The sequence below is a fragment of the Melospiza melodia genome, chromosome 2 (genome assembly GCF_035770615.1).
Source record: "Melospiza melodia melodia isolate bMelMel2 chromosome 2, bMelMel2.pri, whole genome shotgun sequence".
NCBI lineage: Eukaryota > Metazoa > Chordata > Aves > Passeriformes > Passerellidae > Melospiza > Melospiza melodia.
In genome coordinates this window covers 70,432,080-70,455,391 of record NC_086195.1, presented here as the reverse complement: position 1 = coordinate 70,455,391, position 23,312 = coordinate 70,432,080, and the positions used below count along the sequence as shown (strand labels likewise).

Below are 23,312 nucleotides of genomic sequence, written 5' to 3'. Positions count from 1 at the left end.
TTATGGTAATTGAGGAGATTCTAATTCCTGAAAGACAAATGTCACACCTATCTCCAGGAAAGGCAAAAAGAAAGATCCAAGGAATTTTAGCCCAGCTAGCCTAACCACAGTGTCTGGGGATGACAAAGCAAGTCTTCTGGAAGCACACCTAGGAACATGAAGGTGAATGAGAACAGTATGGCTCTCCCAAGGCAAATCATACCTGACCAACTTAGCTGCCTCTTGAGGTGTTTGCTCAGTACTGAACAGCAGAAGTAGTTCTGCAAGTTTAGACAGAATTCCAGAAAAAATGAATAAATCTTTAATGTGTTATTTAATTAATTGTGCTGGATCATGTCATTCAAAAGTTTTCCACACATACAGGCAGGGCAAAGAGAACAGTGCACAAAAGCAGAGAGCCTGTAATCTGAAGTAGCCTGCGGGCAATGCTCAGGGTCCCCCCTTTCACAGAACACCTCTGAGTCTTTTCCATGTCATTACAGCAACGATTCCCCTTGGCTGTAGGATGTGTGACTGCTGATGATCCTCAAAATATCTCTTGACCCACCAGCCACCTTTTCTCATTATCCTAGCAGATAACCTTTCCATAACCTTCCCAAGACACTTCAGGAAGCAGTGCCTGGCCTGAAGCAACAGTGCTCCAGATCTCAGCTGAGGCTGGGAACAGGCTGACTCCAGTGTCACAAATCTGAGCAGCTTCAAACACTTGGGCAAGCTGGAAATCAATCATGTGCAAAGGAGGCCTGTTTCACAGGCACGTTTCCATGTGCTGTGAGAAGCAGGCAAAGTGAGAGTTCTTGGCTCAGCAGTAACTAATTTCAGCAGATTAAAATGGTACAGTATCTTACTTTGTTGTTTCAGCTGGCGTGGCAAATGCATGGGTAATTATCACAGGAAGCTAAGGAGGGGGAAGCACAATAGGAAGGGAGTGCGGGACGGGACCGTACTGTGGAACAAAGCAGGCAATGTCTTGCCAGGCAGCTCCTGAGCAGCACGCTTTCCCTGGGGATTTACCCAGCCTGGAGATAGATGTGGAGGTGTTCTCAGTCCTCCAGAGGTGCACTATTAACAGTCCCTCTGGACCTGCTGTGCTCCGCAGCAGAAGAGGCTGTAAAGGCCAGCTCTTACAGGGTTTGTGTTGCATTCACACATTGACTGCTTCACAAGGCAGGTCAGGACAGTGTGTGAATGCAACACAAACCCTGTAAGCCAGGACTCCAGGCTGTAAACGGGCCTCAATTTCTTGGGCTTATCCGTGCAGCACTCTAAAGATCAGGCCCTCATCTTCTGTCACTTTTGGGAATTGTGGCATTTGTTTCCCTTTCTTTTCCTGCTTTTCTTGTTTGCTGTGTATCTCATTCACTGGATGCCACTGCCAAGTCCTCCTCTGCAGTGAAGAACAGCACAGGTCCCCTCTGTGTTAAGCTGTCTGTCATCTTTTAAGTCCAGGCTAAGGAGGCAAAAGGGACGGAAGAAAGGGCTGTGCTCTGACCTGGTTCAGCTTGTTGGTGTGCAGCAGTGCCCAGTGCTGTGATGGGGATGGGGATAGATTCTTGCAGAGTGCAGGCAGCTGCCTGACAGCCTCTGGCCATGTGGGTGCACGAGGGGGCTCAGCCTGCATGGGCATAGTGGGTGCAGGCTGGCACCCTACAGGCAGGAGGGAGGGCACTGCTGCCATGGTCAGAACCCATTATTAAGGGTATGCACAGTACAGTTCAAGCGCTTTACAGTGGAAAGATTAAAAGCAGGAACCTAGAGATGGCTTCATTAGGCTTCTCCATCATCAGACAGCTCTCCTCCATGCCACCAGCAATTCTGGGTCACCCTTCAGAGAGCAAGTTCCATCCCTGTGCATCAATGCTTTGCATTTTACTGCTCTTCTTGTTGACTAACTCTGCACCATTTCTAAGTTTATTTTCTTAATGTCTTACAGAGACCCTCTGGGGAAGGGTAACACCAGCCCACAGCCATGGAGGGGAAGACCTTGAGCTGCAAACACTGTGGCAGTTTTCTGCTCCAGCTTTGTTGTGTTTGACTTTTGAGTATGCATTTAGAGTGGATCTGGACAAGCTCCACTCTGCTTTCCAGTAATGGGTGGAACTGCTGCAGGGAGTTAATGGGAACCAGAATTTGGAAAAGCCCTAGGCTTCCTCCTCATCCATAAATTTAGATATATTTCCTTGGCTGCCCTTTGCTGGAGCTGTTAAACTAGAGTTTGCTGTTCCCCGGGCCCTCATATTGGCATGGTTTTGACAGGGCGAAATGTAAGCAGGCAGGTCAAGAGCAAAAAATAAAAGCTCAGGTTGAATTTGGTCATCTTTTCCACCAGTGTACTGTGGAGAAGGAGGAATCACTCATACAGATGTTGTGTGAAGAAACTGGCGGTGGTGTGGCTGCACGTTCCCATTGCTGCTGCTATTGGAAGGACTCAGCATGGTGGTGATGCTCAGCTCAGTCAGGCCTCCAGGACAGGTGACAGGGCAGTGCCAGCCATCAGCATGAGAGGACTCCTGCCCCCAAGCACCCCCATGGTCCATGCTTTCCCCCATGTTCCCTGCTTAGCCACTGGCTGCTGGCAGCCAGGCACAGCCTTGTCCTCAGCACTGGGCAGCACTTTCCCCGGAGACTCGTGCAGTGCTTCCTGTCACTCCAGTGCAGAGCTGCTCCCCCCTCTGCCCCCTCTCCCCTCTCTGAGGAAGAGTCAGGTCCCCGGGAATGGGGTCCTCTCTGCTGCAGCCTTTCCCATGCGATGCTGGGGAGCAGATCCTTTCTTAGCTTATGCTCCAGTGTATCTCCACTGACACCTACTGGGGCTTGTTCTCACTTGCAGTAGTATAAGTGGAACATCAACCCCACAGGGTTTTTCCTTAATATTTTACAATATTCTGAATGTGCCTGAGTGTCAGAAATTGATTCCTGCAGCGATGGCCATGTTTCTGACTGTGCCTTAGTTCTAAATGTACTGGTTCTCTCACTGTGGACTTCCCAGAGAGGTCCCGAGGTCTGCCTGCTATTTTGTGATTCCAAGTTTAACACTCACTTTAAGTCTTGGATAGATAGGACAGTTTGCAAGAACTTTCCTTTCTTCTCTCTGTATCCCTCCATATCTCACCTCAGATACAGACCAGCCAAGCTGGCTCTTGCTAATTACTTAGGAAGGAGTTATCTGCAATAGCAGCACTCATTCTCTTTGGAAAACAGATAGACCAACGTGTTGAAGGATGGCTGGTTTTTTCTTGCCATGCTGAGGAGTTCCTTGCCCCAGCCTGACTTTGTGATTCTTTTAGAACTGAAGCATGATGATTAGCCAGTTCTTTACATGAACCAGCTGTGAACCCTTCTCCACAGAGATACTCCGTTGTTCTGTGCTCAGAAACTGTAATTATCAAATAAATATATTGAGCTAAGGCCAAGGTACAGTAACTTTATTACTTGAGTAATGGGGGTGAGATGCAGTTTGGGAGACTGGAGGGATTAGAAACACATTGGAACAAGAGAGGAGGATTAGGAGTGGCAGAGCTGAACAGAGCCCTGCTGTTAGTCAAAGCTGCAGTGCAAGTGCAGGGGATGAGTAATGGCACACCCAGTCCCACAGGTCTCTGCTCTGCAGACTGAGTCTGCCCCCTTTCTTTCCATACACACCACTTGTCAAATTCTTGCTAGTGACACCTTTTAAAAGTACCTCAAGTACCTCCCTCTGTTGAAATCTCTCAAGAGCATTTCCCACTTAAATGGGTTTGCAAATACCAGCATTTGTCCCATCAGACTTCTTGACAATTGCAGGGTATAAAGCAGTTCTGCCTGGGTCAGGACCAAGAGAAACAAGATATTTCTCCAGTTACATTTCAGTCTTTTCAATACTTTCCAGGCATCTATCACTGCTAATGCTATGACCTGACACTTACACCACCACACTGTAATGGTTTCACTTCTGGTTTTTGACTTTGATCCGTTCCCCTCTCCTGCCCACACAGGGATTTGGGGATTTCTGTGCAAAGTAAGCCTTGGAGGTAGTGTGTGAACATGTGTGAGTGTACACACAGATGTTCATACTCTACTGCATGTCACAAGCTTGGCATTGCTGACAGCTGGGGACCCTGGTCTCTTCCCATTTCTTTGCAGCTCAGACTTACAGAGCAGAATCTCTTCCTGCACAGATTAGATGTCTGTAGCAGAAGTGCCTACATGTATTTCAGTTACCTTGTCTCTCTAAAAAACATGTGGTGGTAGTGGCTCTTCTAGGGTTTATTTCGTTTGACCCAGTTCAGGTGGCTGCTTTAGCATAAGCAGGATCATACATGTTTGTTCAGAGTCCCATCCTCAGCGTCTGTCATGGCAAGCCAAGCAGTTCTGCTGATTGCAGACTCACCCTAACACAGAGAATGAGCATGGACTGGTTATGTGACACCCATAAAACACAAAATCTAAAAACAAGGCAATTACCCAGTGTTCTTTTAAATTTCCTGGACGTTCATTATCTTCCTCTGTAATTTTCCCAGTCCAGTGGAATTTCACCAGGCAAATACACTACTCTAAAGAGAGCATTAGAAGGCAGAGATGTAGTGCAGGAGGAGCAAGAGGAAATCCTTTGTGCACTTCCTTCAGTTGTGTGACATGTTAATACTGAAGCAACAAGGTGTTCAGTGGCTGGTTCCCTCCCTATCAACTCCCTTTTAAACTGACTGAGCTCAGATGATCTGGGTCTGGAAATGTAATGGTAAAAGCTTTTCTGAGCTGATGAAGGGAATTCATCCATGTCTCAAGTGATTCATTGCAAAAAAGAAGCATACAAAGTTAACAACCATCAGTCTAGTCTGTTTCGTGTTTAAGGCGTGAATGCTTGCAGTGCCCTCATGAAGTCATGGATGCCTCATCCCTGGAAGTGTTCAAGGACAGGTTGGATGGAGCTTGGAACAACCTGATCTAGTGGAAGATGTCCCTGCTTGTGTCAGGGGAGTTGGAAGTAGATGGTTTTTGAGGTCCCTTCCAACCCAAACTGCTCTGTGCTTCTATGAAGTGATGCTGCCATTCTGTGCCAGTGTGGGCACCACGTCTGTTGCAGAAGTGTGGCTGCTGTCACCTCTGCTAAACCAGAATAGCTCTTAAGAGAGGATGATTATTAGCTTTTGGAGAGCAAAATTCATCTGAGTTGCAATCACAAAATGTTTCACATTGTACTGACAAATCCTTCTGGTCTGGCCTATAAAGATTTCCTTTGTCAGAGTAGTGTATATAGGTTCCCTAAACAAGGTAAGTTGTGTCAATAAAAGTACTTCTTTGACAGAGTACTTGTGCTTCCACTATATTTCCTGCTTGCTAGGAAATTATAAGAGTGTGAATAATTCCCCAGTTATATACCAGCAGATTCCTAGCTTGTCTGTGGCTTCTGCACCAAAGAAAAGGAGCAGGTAAAGCTGAATTTGTTTTGTGGGTCCTTCAGAGAGGGGGCAGCTCCATCTGCTGGTGTCACTGCTCGTGCTCGTGTCTGCTCAGGAGCTGCTGGTTCCTGATGCCTTGCAGCACCCCAGGCCCTAAGGACCCTGCAGAGAACCTCAGTGAAGCACTGGCTACTTAAAACCCTGAACCACTGGCTGATTACATGAGCAGCAAAATAGGAAATTCTGGAAATTTGCTGAAATCAGGTGTATTAGACTAAAAGTGGTCACTGCCTGCCCCAGCCATGACCACCCCCACAAGACTCATTACTTGTTACTATCAAGTCTCTCTGATTCCTCACAAAGCTTCTAAAGATGAGAATGGAGAGACCGCCACTAGAGCTGGGAACAGATTAAAACTCTAGGGAAAAGCTGGGAATAGATCAGGGCATGTCCAAACTGATATTCTTTCAAATGTTAAGGAAGAATATTAGTCGACTTTATGATCCTTAAGGGTCCTTCCAACTTTCCATATTCTGTTATCAAACTTCTACCTTCACTCCCAGGTCCCCTTTAATGTTGCATCGTGCTTGCCCAGATGAGCTGAGATACTGCCAGTGCCTGAATCCTTATTGGTTTGTGCCTTATTTATTTCCACCATATTTTTTCACCTGGGACAGGACATTAGATGAATGTTGCATGGATTTGTGTGAGCTATGTGGGGTAAAGGCAGGTTATTCAGTCTGGACATTTGCCCCCCTTAATGCATGGCAAGCTGTAGATATCACAGTGGCTGTAACAGCAGGACTCTGTTCCATTTACTGCATTGTTCCTCACTAATCTGAGACCAAATCCTGTTCTCAATGATTTCTTAATGTTTAGCAGCAGGATGTGATGGCTGGGAGTCAGGGTACCAGGGTGTTAGAGAGGTAAAAAAATGGTGATGCTGGGCTGTGAAGGTAAACAGGAGAAGAGGATGGTAATTCCATAATCACAGAGGATTTTTTGGCAAGGGGACCCAAGTTGAAACCACTGCTCTGCTACAGGGGTCTTATGTGACCATAGGGAAGTCAGGTGCATCTTAAACCCTTGCAAGTTAGGTATCAACTTCCTCTGACATTCTAGGATTTGGTGTCCCTTTGACTCTACATGGAGGAAAATTTGTGTTCTCCAGCCTTGCAGGAGAATTTGAATGTCAATATTATATTTCAGCATAGGGAAGGCGCTCTGATCCTTCAGTGACAGAATCTAAGAGAATGATTCCTACCACAAGGTTTCTGACAGTACCTCTGCAGGGCAGACAGTGCATTTGCCAGGATGTCCATCTCATGGTGTTTCTCTCTTTCAGGCACAGCATCTGTTGCAGTCGCTGGCCTCATTGCAGCCTTAAGGATCACAAAGAACAAGCTCTCTGACCATAAGTTTGTTTTCCAGGGAGCTGGAGAGGTAGGAATGTTCCTGAGCTTATACCTTAATATGCTCCATCTTCAAATTTAGAGAGAGAAAAGTCGCCTTTGAAACTTCCTGCAAGGCTTGGCTTCATGAGGCTGAAGCACAGAAGCAGGTTCCTTGTCACTGGGCAGGACTGGGCTCTACAGGTGGATTTTGCTGCTGTGTGGAAGTTACCAACAATCTGTCAGTGATTTTTTGGCCCACGACTCCTGTGGGCCAGACTCTGTGGATACTCTGAGGCTGCCCATGTGTCAGTGGGGCTTTAGGTACCTTTAGGGAAGTTCCTTATGAGGCAGGAATATGAAGGAGGCTGGTTTGAGTTCTCAGGGTTGATGTCTAGGGTAAACCAGAATTTCTTTAGCAGCAGAATCCAAAAGACTCAGACTCAAAGAACTGTAAGAACTCAACCTTTCTATCTGGAGCCAGTCATAGTGCTCCATGGCAGAAGCCAGGGCGCCTGTATGGCACCTTGCTCAAAGAGAGAAGAACCCTCCAAAGCCTGGTCCATGGACTAAAGGTGTTTAGTCCATGGACCTGTCTCAGCTCTCACCCACCTGTGAGACTTTGGGAAGGTCTGTTATTACTTGTCTATCCCTCACTGAGACAAAGATTCTCTCTGTCTCTCCACCCCTGCTGCCAGATATGTCTGTGCTGGTCACCATCTCTGTGGTACCAAGTCCCTCCTGCCTTGTTAGTCCCCATCTGGGAAGAAGGGGCATGGCTAGAGGACCACAAACACACAGAATATCCAGGACTGCTTTCCCAGGCAGGAATGGGAGAAGACTTTCCTCATGGCCGTATTTCAGATGCAGCACTCCCACTTGGATTTGAGGTCCTCCATACTGGCATTGCCACCAGCATTTTTAAGTGTCTGCCTCTCTTCCTCCCCTGCAGCAGCTGGTTTTAATTATGGAGACACCCTTGCTTGTCAAGGTACCACCTCTGCTTCTTCAGCCTCACCTGCAACCTGCTCTGCTGAATGATTGTGAGGGTTTTGATTTATGGCAGCACCTACAAAGCTAAAATCAGCCCCATGCCTTGGCACTGTACAACAGAAAGTCTCCCTGCTTTGTGCAGTGCTGGGGGATGATCCAACCCCAGCACTGCACTGATCCACCTCTCATTCAAAATCTTCCCCCAAAAGATGACAATATCCCAATTAAGTGTTTATATACTGTGTTCCAGGCTGCAATGGGCATAGGTCATCTCATCCTCATGGCCATGGAAAAGGAAGGAGTTTCACGAGAAGATGCCCTCAAAAAAATTTGGATGGTGGACTCCAAGGGACTGATTGTGAAGGTGAATTTGTCTCCAGAGCTGAGCTCCACTCACCTGCCATCCATTGCCAGCTAGAGAGGCCAGAGCAGGCAGATACCTTGGTCCCCTGCTCAGCCCTGAAGTGAAGGCTACAGCTGTATTGGTGTCAGCATTGCTGACACTCCTGCTTTCAGAGGAGGTCTCATGCTGACAAGTGTGCCAGCAGCACTGGCTGCCCTAAAGGCAATGCTTCAGGCTGGGTCTCTAAAGTGGAAGGATACCCTGCTGGCCATGGCCTCAAGCAGTGCTGGAAGTCTTGCACATCATATGGGGCATTATCAGAGAAAAATTCTGCCCTGCTTGGTGACCCAGCCTGGTCCAGCTCCATTCTGCACTCCCTGTGTCCCCAGGGCCTCTGCCCTTGTCCCTCCTCAGACTGGAGGAGACTTGTGCTTTATGTACAAGTGAACAGCAGCCAGGTCCTTCCTCCACACACTCAATGTGCTTCGGTGGGTGAGAGGAGCAGAGGCCAGCCCAGTGTGACATTACACCAACTGCTCAGTGCCTGACTGGCTGATGCTGAGGTCCTGCTATGAGGAATCTGCTTTAGGTAGAGGGCTGAGAGACAAAATTATCTGAAGATGAGTTATTATGTTATGTGTCCATCGTTTGCCAACAGACCAAAGTTTGATTCCTTTTTCCTCACAGGGCAGGAGCCACCTGAACCACGAGAAAGAAATGTTTGCCCAGGACCACCCCAACGTGGACTCACTGGAAGAGGTTGTGCAGAAAGTGAAGCCTACAGCAGTTATAGGTGGAGTTCATTTAATACGACCTTTTCATGTCAATTCAATTCTTAGGAAAGTTTTCTGTCTTTCCTCCAGAGTCTCCTTTTGTTCTCCTAGTCAAAACAAAGTGAGCTTTTTTTCACCCCCATTTTGTCAGTTGAGTTCTCCATATCCTTTTTGTGTTAACTATGGGGCACAGGCTTCCTCACTTTTGGAGCTGTAAGAATTCTTTCAGACAGGGCTGTAGAGGGACGTGCTGGGGGAGGCAGGATCTGGGGCTGTCAAGCAACAAACTTGGCCCTGTCAGGCTGGGCAGGATGAGGATGACAACAGGCACCTCAGGAAGCTCTTCGGGAGTCAGAGCGCTGCAGTCAGGCTGGCCAAAACCCTGGAGCCCACTCTGCCTGGAGGAGCAGAGGGCTTTATTTTGAGACAGGCTTTAATTCTCACTGTCAAATGAGAAAGTAACATTGCCTGTTACTGCACATCCAGAGATGAAGCTGTTTCCCTGCCACAGTTCATTCACCAGTCCCAGAGGGAGCAGCGCGATGCTGTGAAGTCGCACGGTGAGAAGGCACCACTCACTCTGCTGTTGCTGTTCCAGGTGTGGCCGCTGTTGCAGGCGCTTTCACCGAGAAGCTGCTGAAGGACATGGCAGCCTTCAATGAGAGACCCATCGTGTTCGCCCTGAGCAACCCCACCAGCAAAGCGGAGTGCACAGCGGAGCAGTGCTACCGCATCACCCAGGTACTGCCTCACCCTGTACCTCACCCTGGTACCGCCTCACCTGGTACTGCCTCACCCAGGTACCGCCTCACCTGGTACCTCACCCTGGTACCGCCTCACCCTGGTACCACCTCACCCTGGTATAACCTCACCCAGGTACCACCTCACCCTGGTACTGCCTCACCATGGTACTGCCTCACCCTGGTACTGCCTTACCCTGGTACCACCTCACCCTGGTACCGCCTCACCATGGTACCACCTCAACCTGGTACCACTTCACCCTGGTACTGCCTTACCCTGGTACCACCTCACCCTGGTACCGCCTCACCATGGTACCACCTCACCCTGGTACCACCTCACCCTGGTACTGCCTCACCCTGGTACTGCCTTACCCTGGTACTGCCTCACCCTGGTACCGCCTCACCCTGGTACCACCTCACCCTGGTACTGCCTCACCCTGGTACTGCCTTACCCTGGTACTGCCTCACCCTGGTACCGCCTCACCCTGGTACCGCCTCACCCTGGTACTGCCTCACCATGGTACCTCACCCTGGTACCGCCTCACCCTGGTACCACCTCAACCTGGTACCACTTCACCCTGGTACTGCCTTACCCTGGTACCACCTCACCCTGGTACCACCTCACCCTGGTACCGCCTCACCCTGGTACTGCCTCACCCTGGTACTGCCTCACCCTGGTACTGCCTCACCATGGTACCTCACCCTGGTACCACCTCACCCTGGTACCACCTCACCCTGGTACCACCTCGTCCTGGTACCACCTCACCCTGGTACTGCCTCACCATGGTTCCTCACCCTGGTACCGCAGCTTGGCACGGGGAGCTCGGGGTCTGGCTGGACCCAGGACACTACAGTGGGGCATGTTGGCAAACAAGTGACAGCCTGCATAAATTGAAATAAGAGACAGTTGAGCTAGGTGTAAAAGAGACTTTGATGCTGTGAGGAGGGTCAGGAGGTGGAGCAGGGGGCAGGGCCAAGGTTGCTCATGCAGTCTCTGTCCTTGCAAGTTTTCCAAGAGCAGACTGGGGAAAGCCCTGAGCAGCCTGGTCTGGTTTCACAGCTGACCTTCCTATGAGCAAGAATTTGGGTCCCAACCAGCCTGAATTACTTTGTGACCCTCTAAAGAAAGTGCTGGCCTCTTTCACCCACATGTCTGAGATGTCCCATCCTCTCCTGTTTCTGTCCCCTGTGTTACCTCAACCTAGTTGTTTATATAACTATTTCATCACCCAACTTAGACCCAATGTCACTGAAGAATTACAGTCATGTGGATTGACTTGGCTTGAGAGAGGAGCCCTTGTCTCACTCTTGTCTCACGCTTTCCTTTGCCTTCCCCACCACCTACCTACGGCCAGAGCAATCACACAGCCCCAGACCTTTATCCCACGAGTCTCTTCATACTCCATAGAAGGTTGATAGAGAGGTAGAAAGACCTCAGCAAGATCAGAGCACTTGCAGTACAAACGCATGTTCAGTGTATGGTAGCCTTTTCCAGAGGCCCTGATCCTGCCTCTGGGTGTGTGGGTCCTCCCAAAGTGTCAGCTGGACGTGGCTGTGGTGGAGATGCCTCTGCTGACTGAGTTTTGGCAACTTTGTCACCAGTGTCCCCTGAGCACAGGTCATGATGAGCACCAGAAATCTAAGACTTCTCTTCTGAACCTGAATGCTTTTTTCTCTCTCTTTGATCAGGGCCGGGGGATATTTGCAAGTGGGAGTCCATTCCCAAAGGTCACGCTGCCCAATGGACAGACCTTCTTCCCTGGCCAAGGAAACAACGCCTACGTCTTCCCCGGAGTGGCTCTGGGAGTCATTGCCAGCGGGGTCCGGCACATCTCCGATGAAATCTTCCTCATCACAGCAGAGGTTTCCAAGTGACATTTCACTGATACTGTAGAAAGGATGATAAGAGGCACATGTATCTACTTCAGGTGTTTTAAAGAACCCGGCCCAGGACAATGTGTGGAGGGGAAATGGCTCAGCCTCAGCAAAAAGCTGCAGCCTTCTCCTGGCTCAGGAAAGCTCATGCTTCCATTACACCTGCAGAGGTGCAGGAGCCAAGACAGGCCTCTCCTTCTCCACACCTGCTGCCCTAACACGGCACTGGCCCACTCTGCACACAGAGTGGAGTCTGAAGTCTGTGATGAAACGTGTACACATGTGTGTTTGAACAGGTCATGAGTTCCCACTCAGGACTAGTCCCAGCCCTGATGCTGCTGAGGTTTCAGCCACATACCATGTAATGTGAGGAAATGTGGTGTTTGCTTGAGACCATCCCTAAAAACTACCGTCCTCTTCTTTCTAGACTATTGCTGCTGAGGTGACAGAGCAGCATCTTGCAGAAGGAAGACTCTATCCCCCCTTGGACAACATCAGAGAAGTGTCTCTCAAAATTGCTGTGAAAGTGAGTATTTCCTTTCTTATTTCCACTTTTCCTGGTAGGAAGGGAAGGAATTGCCCTGGCATCATTTTTGGTTGTGTTTTTTTTTAATTCAATTCATTCTATAGTCTAAAACAGTCATTCTCAGGAATTCTGGCCATAATTGCTGCCTTGATTTCTTCCATCATTAAAACCCAGATGTGAAAAATACATTCTGATTCTGGGTGCCTCACAGCTCACAAAGCTCTGCTTTATTGCTTGAAGCTGTGAGTCTTCAGCACTTCAAAAAATGAGGTTTAGAGTCAAATTCAAGCATGACTCAAATTGCCAAAAGATTTTAGGTTCCAAATTGCTATTTTGGAACCTTTCCTCATATGTTTGGTAAGGACTTCAGTACATAACTACTATTCCAGATCTGGACTTGTCTAATTATGGGTTTGGTGCTCTGTATACATCAGATCTGTGATTCAGAGACACCCACTGAGAATTTCCTTGGCCTGCTCAGAGCTCCTGATAGATGCAGAGCATGGCTGAAGAGCTTACAGGTGTGAGCAGAGCTGGCCAAAGGGTTGCTCTCCTCCTTCACCTGCACACCCCAACCATTCTGCCAGGGCAGGCAGTGCTTTTCTTACCAGCCACTGCTTGCAGGCAGCTTACATTCCTTCACCCAACTGAGGGTGAAGTGCAGCTGACTCACAAAGAGAAAAAAGCAAAAAACTGCACAATTCTGAGAGGAGGAAAGAGAGAAAACACAGACAGGGCCAAACTGCAGTTGGTTTCAGCTTCATAACATGCCAGCATTGTTTCAGCAGCTCATTTTGTTTATCTTTTTGCAGATTGTTGACTGGGCCTACAAGCACGGCCTCGCTTCTTTGTACCCTGAGCCAGCAGACAAGGAAACCTTTGTGAGACAGCTCATGTACAGCTCTGACTACGATTCTTTTGTTTTTGATGAATACAGGTGGCCCCCCACAGCCATGGAAACACAATATATATAATGTTTGTGAGAATTGTTCTCTCATTTCTGCCATCAGTTCCTGTGGCCCATGTCATTGCTGATATAATCCAGGCTTGCAGAAAGATAAAAGTAAATTAATCCAAGTTGTTTTTTACTTGCCACTGATTTTTGTCTGGGGGAGCATGTCAATAGGGAATAAAATGGAGTCCAGGGTGGGCAGTGGGTACTCCAAGGAGAGAGACAGCCTGGCTGCAGCCCATCCCAGTCAGTCAGCACTGCTGATTGCTGATTGCTTAACATGCTGCCTGCTCTCAGCTGCCTTGGGACAAGCTACCTGGGCCACCTCAGAAGCACAGAATCCCATTGCTACTGGGAGTGCCCTTAGGAAGCTCAAATGCACGTGGCCATCCCTCTCACATGAGAGCCACACTTTGCCTGTGGCTCTCTGGATGTAATGGGGAGTGTGTGCATTGCCCTGGGAAGCAATGCTTGGGAAGCACTGCTCTTTTCTGCTTCTGAACTCCCTGATGCTGGGGAGTCTCAACCAACCCAAATTGGTGCATGGGTCACACAGCTTGGCACTGTCATCTGCCACACCCCATGGAAACAAACCCCAAAACCTCCCACAACCCTTTGGGGACAACAGAACCTCTCCCCAAGAGTGAAGGGACACAGAGGGGATGGCCAAGCCAGAGAGCAGGACATCCCCAAAACCACATACAGGCATCACAGCTCCTGATGGATAGATACGGCTAAGGAAGCACTGCCACCAGCCAAGGGCTCGCTGGGAGTCTCTCTGTGTCACAAAGTTCCAGGGAGGTCTCCTCCAGCCTTGTGACATTGTCATGCCTCACCAAATACTATCTCAGCAGGATGGGTGCTCCTGAACATAACTGGGAAAGAGCACAGGGATTGCTGGCAGCTCTTCCAGCACACACTCCCTTGTGCTGGTGGGGCAGAAGGGAGGTGGGACTGAAGGGAAGGTGTGCCCGGGGGAGCACAGCAAGTTGGGTGGGAGCCTTTTATGGCAGCAAGGCTATGCCTGCCCTGCCCTGTGTTCCCACCGTGTAGGATTTAAAGGGAACCACTGGAGGGCTGCAGAGCACTTCCATGTGCAGCTTTTCCCCAGGAGAGAAGGTCCCGTCGGCAGTACCTTACATTCACCAGGGACTTAAGCAGTGGCAGTGAATATTCTTTTCTTGTCCAGTCTTGCACAGGAAAAGTCTCCTGCAGAGGGAGTACTTAGTGGAGTTGGAGCTGCTGGGTGCCTGCCCTACAAGGAACATCAACTAGTAAAAGAGGCTAAATAGGTGTAGGCAAAACTCAAATTGAAGAGTGTTGAACTTTAGCTGCTGTGTTTTGTTTTCTAATTTAAAGCAAGGATATTTCTAGCAGCTCGTTTAAGATTTCTCTGTTCCCAGTTTTTCTCTCAGCAGCAGGAAAAGTCTTAAATTGTTCTTTTTTCCTTCTTTTGAGAAAGGAGGTAATTTGAAACCGGTGATATAACTAGCATAAACACAAGAAAAATATATCAATACACACAATAATTTAGCAATTAATTTAATACCTATTTATTACCTATTTCAAGCTCACAAACTATTATTGTTTCATCCAAACATGATGGCCTGGCAATTTCCTGATACCTAAATTACCTCTGCCAGGAAAAACCTTCACTTCTCTTTGCCTCATCACTCATGTCTCTCCTCTCATTTAACAAAATTTCATCTTATTTATAATTCCAGTTGGTCTGGATTAGCCAGGTAGCATTTGTCCTGTAGTAAAATATGTTCTTCTTCCCCTGGCAAGGCCCATCTGTTGGCCAAGACAGCACATTGCTTGGAGTTGCCACAGGCTGTAGCACTGGCTTTTCTCCAGGAGCATCCAGGAACCAGTGTGTGGCTCTGACAGCCCAAGGGGCTCTGGACAATACGATAAAAATAAATTATATTGAAGTCAGGGCCATCCTTCTCTGGCCTGAGTTTTTACATCAGCCCCTGTGCCTGGTGTTCTGTCAGCTGGCACTAGGCATTAAGGGTCATCTAAGCCATAAAAAGAATTAATCACAGACTTTAGGAAAAAAAGGATGTCTGACTATCACATTTGTATTAGCAACATCAGGCATGTTTTTACAAGTAGCCACCCCAAATTAAGCCTCTACCCTTTAAGTCATGTTCTGAGGCTTCTTCCTCACAAGCCCTGACTTCATGTGCAAATGGGAGACATTTGTTCTGCTGGCACTTCAAGGGTGTGATGACCTTTCCATCCTGAAAGGAAAATCTTGATAAAATCACTAATTAATGACTGAGCTTGAATCATTTGTCCCAGATATGTGGACAAACAAAGAAGCTAAAGGTCTGGCTATTAAACAGGAAAGAAAGGTTTTTCTTCATAGAGCGAGCTGTTCAAATACCTAGAATGGTGGTAATTGATTTATATGCAATTATTGGAGTACACAGAAGCAATTATAGCTGTTATTTGAAGCCCAGTTCTACTGTGTGGTGTTTCTATGCAAAAAAAAATGATTAGTTACCCACTGATGAAAAATGGTGGTAGAAGGATGGAATTTCTCCTCATTTAAACTTCATACTCAATTTTACCCCTCTGATCTCTGTTTTTTGTACCTTGAGAATAACAGGGCTGTTTAGTCCAGACCTAGCAAATCTAGCTGACAAACCACTGGCAGGGAAGAGACTGCTGGCATGGGATGGGGATTTGATCACAGAACTGTAACACTGCTGGTATTATTGAAACAGGATCTGCCAGAGTCCAGCTCAACTCACAGTCACCCAGGGCTGTGTTCATACAGTCAGCAGTCAGAGCACTAAATGTTATTTAATCTGTAACTCCTGCAGATTGGTCTGGAAAGTCACTGAGATGTCCAGAGATCTCACAGACTGACTATGAACCTCCATCACCTTTCAGGGTGCTCAGCCTCAATACCCAAACAAACCATTCTGGTGAGCTTGGGAGCTGAACACATCAAAGAGAGATGGGAAGAGAATGAAATAAGAATGTCATACTAAGGGAGGGTCCAGGACAGTTCTCAATGACACCCTGGAGTGTTTGTCTGTCACTCCAGAGCAGAGTCCTGAGCATACCTGGCACAAGCTCAAGCTCTTTGCTATGAGGTTTGGAAGACAGAGTCATGTCTGCTACATCATTGAAATGAGACATGGGGATTAGTTCCTATAAATTTCTCCTTTACCCAGTGGTACAGAAAAGCCTGTATCACATTCTGCAATTTAAAAAAGGGACAAAATCCAGGCCACCACTTCTGTGACAGCATCCTTGGTCCAGCAGCTTCTCAGGCAGGATTCCTCTGATTGAAGAGTATTGTGGCAACATCAAGTTAAAAATCCTTCAGTGATCTTTCACCAGAGTGGAGGTACAAAGTGTTGGAACTGTGGGCTCTGTATTTCATGAAGCCCAACAAAAATAAAGTTAGTAACAATTATGGCCAACTTCTCCAAGAGAGAGCAGTCTGTACTCCTCATCTACAGGCACCAGTAAAGTGATTTGTCACACAGTGTTTTAGGTTTAACTCACTCTCAGTCTGACAGGAGATTGGCTTCACTTAGCTGTGGCTGAAATGGCTGAGCTGAGCTCCAGCCATTCCTGGGCTAAGCCAAGCTGCCCCCACTTCACTCCAGACCCTCCTGGAGGATGCTCTTGGGCACTCATCACAGGCTGTAGCAACAGAACAGGTGCAGTTCTCTTCAGCACGTAGCTCAGGGATGGCACCTATGGCAAAGAGGGCAGGAAATGGAGACAGCCACCTCTTCATCTGGCACAGCAGGATTTGCCAGAATGTTCAGCAGAGCCCAGAGATTGAATTACAATTAGCTGCTAAGGCTGAAGCAGTCTAAAATGCCCACCAGGAGACATCCTAACACACAAAACATGCACTAACAGGCTCACTAGAGCCCCTTACTACAGATCCTGAATCCTCCCTCGTTCACTGCAGACCAGTCCACATTTTCTTATATGTCCAACTTTGTTGGGGAATCCCTGGAGGGAGCACAGGGTAAATCGTGCAGTTCTGCTGCCTCTGGGAGGGTGACACAGACTGTATAACTAAGATGTGATTCCCCCATTTCAGAGAAGGAAAGATGAAGGATCATTTGGGAAATGTTGCTTATTCCTCAAATCCCTCACTGGCCAATTCAAGTAATTAAAAATATATTCCACTGACAGCAATGCAGTGACATTGAGTCTGTGACCTCTGGACAACTGCAGGTCTGTGGACTACAATCATAACAGCCCTAAAGATAAGGTTTGACAGCACATTTATTTATTTCCATTTCATATGGAGGGGGTCCAAAAAGCATTAAAGCCTGAAAACCTGCAGGCTGGTGAAGTAGTTCTTTGCCAGCAAGGGAGGGGATAATCAGGGTTACAGTGAGGTATTGAAAAATATATCATAAAACACCTTCATCATTCATAGCATTGCCTGTCAGCAATCTCCTGGCAGTATTTACCCACACAGAACTGGGGAGAGAGCACCCGTTATCACTCACTATTTTGGGCTGGTTTTGTAGATGTGTTACAAACACCACTGGATTTTAAGGAAGTGTTCAGCAGCCTCTTTGGCTGACACAAAGCTATCCTAAAAGCATTCCCAGCTCTCAGGTCATACAGTCAGGCTTGTAGGCTCAAACTCTCACAGTCTCATCTGAATTTCTTGCACATCTCTACAGAATTGCTCCACCACCTTTTTCCTCCTGTGGCCAAGTGCAGAATGACCTTCAGTTTTTGCACTGCAGCCAAAAGCAGTTTATTTAGAAAGTTAGAAGACAAAAAGAGTTTAGAATAAACTTCTGTATCTTTTTCACTAACACTTTGATCAAGCATGTAAGCTCAACAAAAATAACTCATCATCAATGGCTGGGCTGTGCTAGAGCATTCCCAAGCTCAGGCCATGAAATAGTTAATGAGCCTGTTTCAAAACACTTTAAAAAAAGGAATCTTTCTGCTTTCTGAAAGTGGCTTTGGAATAGACCCAGACTATTTAAGTCACAAAATACTGAGACACAGTAGTAATTATTCATGGTGAACCCTTACTTACTTGTCAGTAAATCACCATTAAGGAAAGGTTAAGACTCCCTCATTTAAAATGAGAAGCAAGGGGTTTTGTCATCCCCCTTTATCATCTTTGACTATATATAAAAAATTATTAACACGCATATGCTTTCCCATCAAAATCTCCAGTAACATCAGGCAATATGTGTAAAATACATCAGCAATAAAATGGAGTTTAGTGTATCTGAGGAACTCCGTGCAGGCTTTGTAAAACGGTAGTCTGACCTCAATCCAACCAAACAGAACCCATTTCCTTTCAAAGGGAGACACTTCTTTTAAGACAGAAAAGCTTAAAAGAATCAGCTTTAGTCCTTAGGAACAGACTCCTTATAAAAGTGCATCAAAAAAAAACCAAAGTATCTTGTTCAATTACAAAAGCTTTTATTCTTGCAGATGCTTAAGACGATGATCTTCAGTGTTTCAGAGGGGAAAACAATTTCCCAAGGGTGTTTCTGAGCGAGACTGTCAGGTGATGTTTTCAGTGCCTGTACTGTTCTAGGTGGGGGAAACAACCTAACAAAAAGAGCCCACACATGCACAAAGGAGATCAGAGATGCAGCCTCACTAGATGGCAACCCCTGGGCTGTCCAGGTGCCCTCACCACCTCCACAGCATGGAGAGGGGCTCCATTGCTCCTCAGGAGTTACACTGAAGTTTTTATTTGGTCTGTGTTGGGAAAAGCTGCTGTTAGCTCCTTTCCAGGCTTATCAAACTACCATGCCAGGTACTCCTCAGATACAAGTACATCATCCTCTGGCAGCAATGTAGCCATACTTAGAAAAACACTGATTTCTAGATTTCTTTTTTTTTTCCTTTCAGTGCAAGCTCCCATAATCTGAGCATCCCCCTTAAGGAACTATAGCAGGTTAGAGGCTAAGCTGAAGAGACTTGTGCAGCTGCTGCTCAGTCAGCCTGATTCCCAGAGCCTGACCCAAAGTACCTGCAAGCCCACAAAGAACCCTCCCAAGCTGGCAGCACTGGGAATGAGCTGCCAGCCCAGCCTTGGATCAGCCCAGCTCTGCTGGCACCCACAGAGCTACTTCTCCCACTGGCTTTAGACAAGGCCTAACCCAAGAAGGCTGATTGATGCTCAGCTTCTGAGCACCACAGGTACAAGGCAGCAGAGCACCAAATGAGCAAAAACCACCAGCTGCTCAGATTTGTGGCCCTTCAGGGCTGGTTGGAATAAGAAGATTAGGTCTGTGGGCAATCAGACTATTCAGGTTTGCAATGTCTATCCCAGAACCAATGCCTGAAAACCTCTTTTTGACTTCTGAGCAAATCTCACTGACACCTGTGAGACAGCTGACACGATAGGCTATAAAGTCTTCAGGATTAGATGCCCAGTTAATACACATTTGCCTACTGAGCTTATGAGATAAATAAATCCTAAAACAGGTGGGTTTGTTCCTTACCTGGGACCACTGCATTATCAGCTCCCCCATCATTTGCAAATCTTAGCTCAGGGGAGAAAAATGGGCACTCAGATTATTAGCACAGCATCATTAAGCTGAAATAATTCTGAGCAGCTATCAAGACACACTGCAAACTCACATGCTTGAAGTAGGAGCTAAACAAACAAAAAAATAATCCAACATATCTCCACCCGCAATAACCCCCAGCCGGTCTTGCCCAGGTAGTGTCAGACGCAGTTGGGTGCAAGCTCTGCTGGGAGCTGGCAGTGTGCAGCTCCTAATGCAAGCTGGGAGGTTTGCCAAAGTGAGGAAGGCAGGACAGAGCTCACAGAGCAGAACACTGTCCCATCATCAAAACCAACAGCAGGGCAGGATTAACCTAATTTGTAGCTACCTCGGCTGGACAGGCTGCCCATTGATCCTCATACACGCTCTGGAGAAGCTGAGTGAAATAAACTGCTGCAAAATTGTTCTTGAAAAGTGCATTTCCTCAACAGCACCCAGCTATCAAACGCTGGAGTGTTGTGGACATTCATCCACGGTGGTTCCTTCCATACAGCTTGTGGACACTTGGGCAGCTTGTGGGGAGGAAAGAGGAGGCAGCAGTTACAGCTCTTGCTTATAAAAGTAAAATTAAAACATTTGCCAAAACAATTATCTCAGTTTATCTCCAAAAGATTTTGTTTCACCTCTCCACACTTCCCAGCATGCTGACCCCAAATTTCTGAAAAGTTAAACCTGGGTAGAAGAATGAAAAAAAAATTGCTTTACCTTCCACACTATCTTTTAAAACACAGAAGGCACAAGGATTTGTCACCACCACCGAGGGTAAAACCCCAGGCTGATCCCTATGTGGATCCCGTTTAAAAAACAAACAATCCACTTGGGGCTGGCAGGGAGCCAGACTGCAGGATTGCCTTTGAAAACTTGCATCTCAATAGGAAACCTCCGAGTATTTTGATCTGTTTTCATAACTGTAACAATTTTCATCCCTTGACTTTGTAGCGTATTATTGCTCCTTTCTTTCTACCAAGTTACAGAAACAGACGGCACAAATGAAGGCCAAACAAGCACGGGTCGCTGTGGATAAAATACACAATTTCAAAAGATTTGGAAAAGACAAAACCCGCTGCCTGTCTTAACTCCTGCCAAGAAACCATTACAGAGGATGGAGGCACGGTGAAAGCCCCTGAACGCCGCGTCCCAACAGCAGTAACAACCACACATCTCGGATCTATTGTGTAGCTTTATTTTTATAGGACCTATCATAGACTCTTTTACATAACTTAAATGATTATCAAATAATCTCCTGTGCACAATGAGACGGAGCCGCATCGCTTTCTGAGCTTTGACACATTCCTGGAAGAAATCCAACAGTCTGTAGGAATCACATGGCCGCAGTGGCTACAGTACATTTTTGTCCCGAACTTACACCATCAATTAACTTATGAATCGCTGTAAATTGCCGTTTTGCAAGATCCTGCAAGACGCTGTTAAAATTTCAGGACACTGAGTTTTGGTAGCAGCATTTTTAATTTTGCTTCACTTTCTTGCCTTTGTGTCCTCAGCTGAACACCTGCCAGCACTTGTGACAAACGTGAGCCTGGGAAAAATGTTAAACGCACCTCAAGTGTTGACACGAGCTTTAGAATTAGACTGAAATCACTGACGAGTGGTCCCCGCGGCCTCGGAGGAGCGCAGCCCCTGTCCCCAGGTCGCCCACAGGTTCAGCAACGCGTCTGCCTACAGCCAGCCAAGCCCCGGCCCCTAAGGAAGGAGGATGAAAGGGGGGCACCGGCCGCTACAAAAAGACCTGAAGAAACCCAAAGTTTCACATTTTATTTGCAGCGTCGCCCAAACCGCAGGAGGAGGAGGCTGGCAGTGCACAAGGGTGAATCCTGCGGGGGCCGTGGCCGCGGTTTCGGCTGCGGGGCTCTCGCATGCAGCGCAGTGTGCGGATCCCCGCGCTGCCCCAGCGGCCCTAGAGGCCGGGGTAGGCCCCGCGGTGGTACCCGCCGCCGTAGTCGTAGGGCGGCTGCGGCGGGGGCAGCGGGCACTCGGGGAAGAAGGGGGCGAACCCCGCGGGCAGGTGTCCCCCGGGCTCCTCGCTGCCGGGCACGGGCTCGGCGCCGCCGCCTCCGCCGGGGTAGATGGGGCGCAGCGGCTCGGGCGGCGCCTTCCTGGGCGGGCTGCAGGGCGCGGCCGGGCTCCAGGGCGGCTCGGGGTACAGCAGCCCGCCCAGCAGCGGGTGCGGCCCGGCGGGCAGCGGCAGCTCGTACAGCCCGTGCTCCAGCCCCAGCTCGGCGGGCAGGCGGCCGCCGAAGGCGTCGCTGGGGGCGGCGTGCTCGGGCAGCAGCGCGCCGTACTCGGGGCACAGCAGCTCCAGGAACTCGGTGGCCTCGGCGCCGCCGGCCCCGCCGCCCTTCTCCGGCTCCTTGGCGGGCGGCCCGCGGGCGGCGGGCCCGGGCAGCGCGGGCTCCGTGAAGAAGGAGGGCGGCAGGTTGCGGTCCCGCAGCGGCACCTTCCGCGGGCCGCCCGCCGCCCGCTCCGCGCCGCCCGCCCGTGCCTCCGCGCCGCCCGCCGCGCCCCGGCCCCGCTGCAGGGAGCCGAAGAGGGCGGCCAGGCTCTTGCTCTGCAGGCTGCTGCCCGGCGCGGGCTCCCGGCGCGGCGGGGGCCGGGCGGGGCAGGCGGCGGGCGGGCAGGCGGCGGGCGGCGGGGCGGCGGCGGCGATGATGCCGGTGCAGCGCTTGATCTGCTTCTGCAGGTACTTCCTGTGGTTCACCTTCCGCCGGGACTTCACCGGCCGGTCCAGCGCCAGCTTGATGTTGCTGGAAGCCGAATCGATGAAGCTCAGCAGGTCCCGGGTGGCTTCTCTAAAGTCCCCCGCGTCGCCGCCGCCGCCGCCCTCGTAGCCCTTCTCCAGGTCGGCATAGCCCAGGAGCCCGCCGGCGGCGGCGGGGAAGCAGAAGGAGAGGAGGTGGTGCGGGCTGAGCAGCGCGGCGGGCACGGCCATGGCCGGCGGCGAACGCCGCCGCCCCGAGTCCCGACAGAGTCCGCTGGGATGCGCCCGGCGGGCGGCGGCGGCGGAGCGGGGAAAAGGCGGCGGGCGGGGAAGGAGGAGGAGGAGGAGGAGGAGGGATCAGAGCGGGGCTGGCCCGGCCCTCCCCGCCGGGAGCCCGGGGGCCGGGCCGGCTGCACCCGCCGACCCACCGAGCTGGGCGGGAACACCGGCAGCGGCGGGGAGGGACGAGCATCGCCCCGGGACTGGGACACGCCCGCCCTGGGACGGAGACACAGCCCCGCGGGACAGGTGTACACACCCCGGGACAGGTGTACACACACACACACACACACCCCGGGACAGGTGTACACACACACACACACACGCACACACACGCACACACACACACACACACACACACTCTCCAGGACAGGTGCACAGGCATCACCTGGCCAGACACTCGCAGGCACCCCAGAGCAGGTGCGCAGCATCCTTCAGAGCCCATCAGCCGTGTCCCCGCTCCTGCAGCTACCCGGCTGGCACAAATCGTGTTCCTCGCTCTGGGGTCCGGCCCGGCGCTCGCACGGCTCTGGGTGCAAGGGCTCGGGACATGCTCCCGCTCTGACAGCTGCCAGGATACACACACTTAAATTGATTTGTAAAGGATGCTTCTTTCCAAGCTCATTGATATGCACATTGCATGGCGTATTCTCTGTCTAGTCAAGTCCTAAGAAAATTCAGAGCTGTGATCCAGTAGAGATTTCAAATGGCTGGGGTGCAGGGAGTTAAAGTCACAGAATTATGTAATGGTTTGGATTGGTAGGGACTTTAAAGATCATCTAGTTCAACTTCCCTACAGTGAGC

At 49.4% G+C, this 23,312-nt stretch overlaps 2 protein-coding genes across 2 annotated transcripts in view; one reads left to right on the top strand and one right to left on the bottom strand.

Moving 5' to 3' along the window:
- Nucleotides 1–13,096, top strand: part of ME3 (malic enzyme 3) — a 118,236-nt gene extending 105,140 nt beyond the window's left edge. Inside the window, exons 8-14 of the mRNA XM_063148817.1 lie at nt 6,724–6,821; nt 8,013–8,126; nt 8,793–8,898; nt 9,477–9,619; nt 11,308–11,481; nt 11,921–12,019; nt 12,832–13,096. Coding sequence (XP_063004887.1) covers nt 6,724–6,821; nt 8,013–8,126; nt 8,793–8,898; nt 9,477–9,619; nt 11,308–11,481; nt 11,921–12,019; nt 12,832–12,993 — 896 coding nt within the window. The 3' untranslated portion in view covers nt 12,994–13,096. The remainder of the gene's footprint in view (nt 1–6,723; nt 6,822–8,012; nt 8,127–8,792; nt 8,899–9,476; nt 9,620–11,307; nt 11,482–11,920; nt 12,020–12,831) is intronic.
- Nucleotides 13,097–20,675: 7,579 nt separating this feature from the next.
- FAM181B (family with sequence similarity 181 member B) lies at nt 20,676–22,768 on the bottom strand (the record flags this gene model as incomplete). The annotated part of the gene is given in 2 exon segments (XM_063150320.1): nt 20,676–22,534; nt 22,537–22,768. Coding segments are annotated over 2 exon segments (1,338 nt in total), but the record flags the coding sequence as incomplete, so codon positions are not given.
- Between the last annotated feature and the right edge of the window lie 544 nt (nt 22,769–23,312).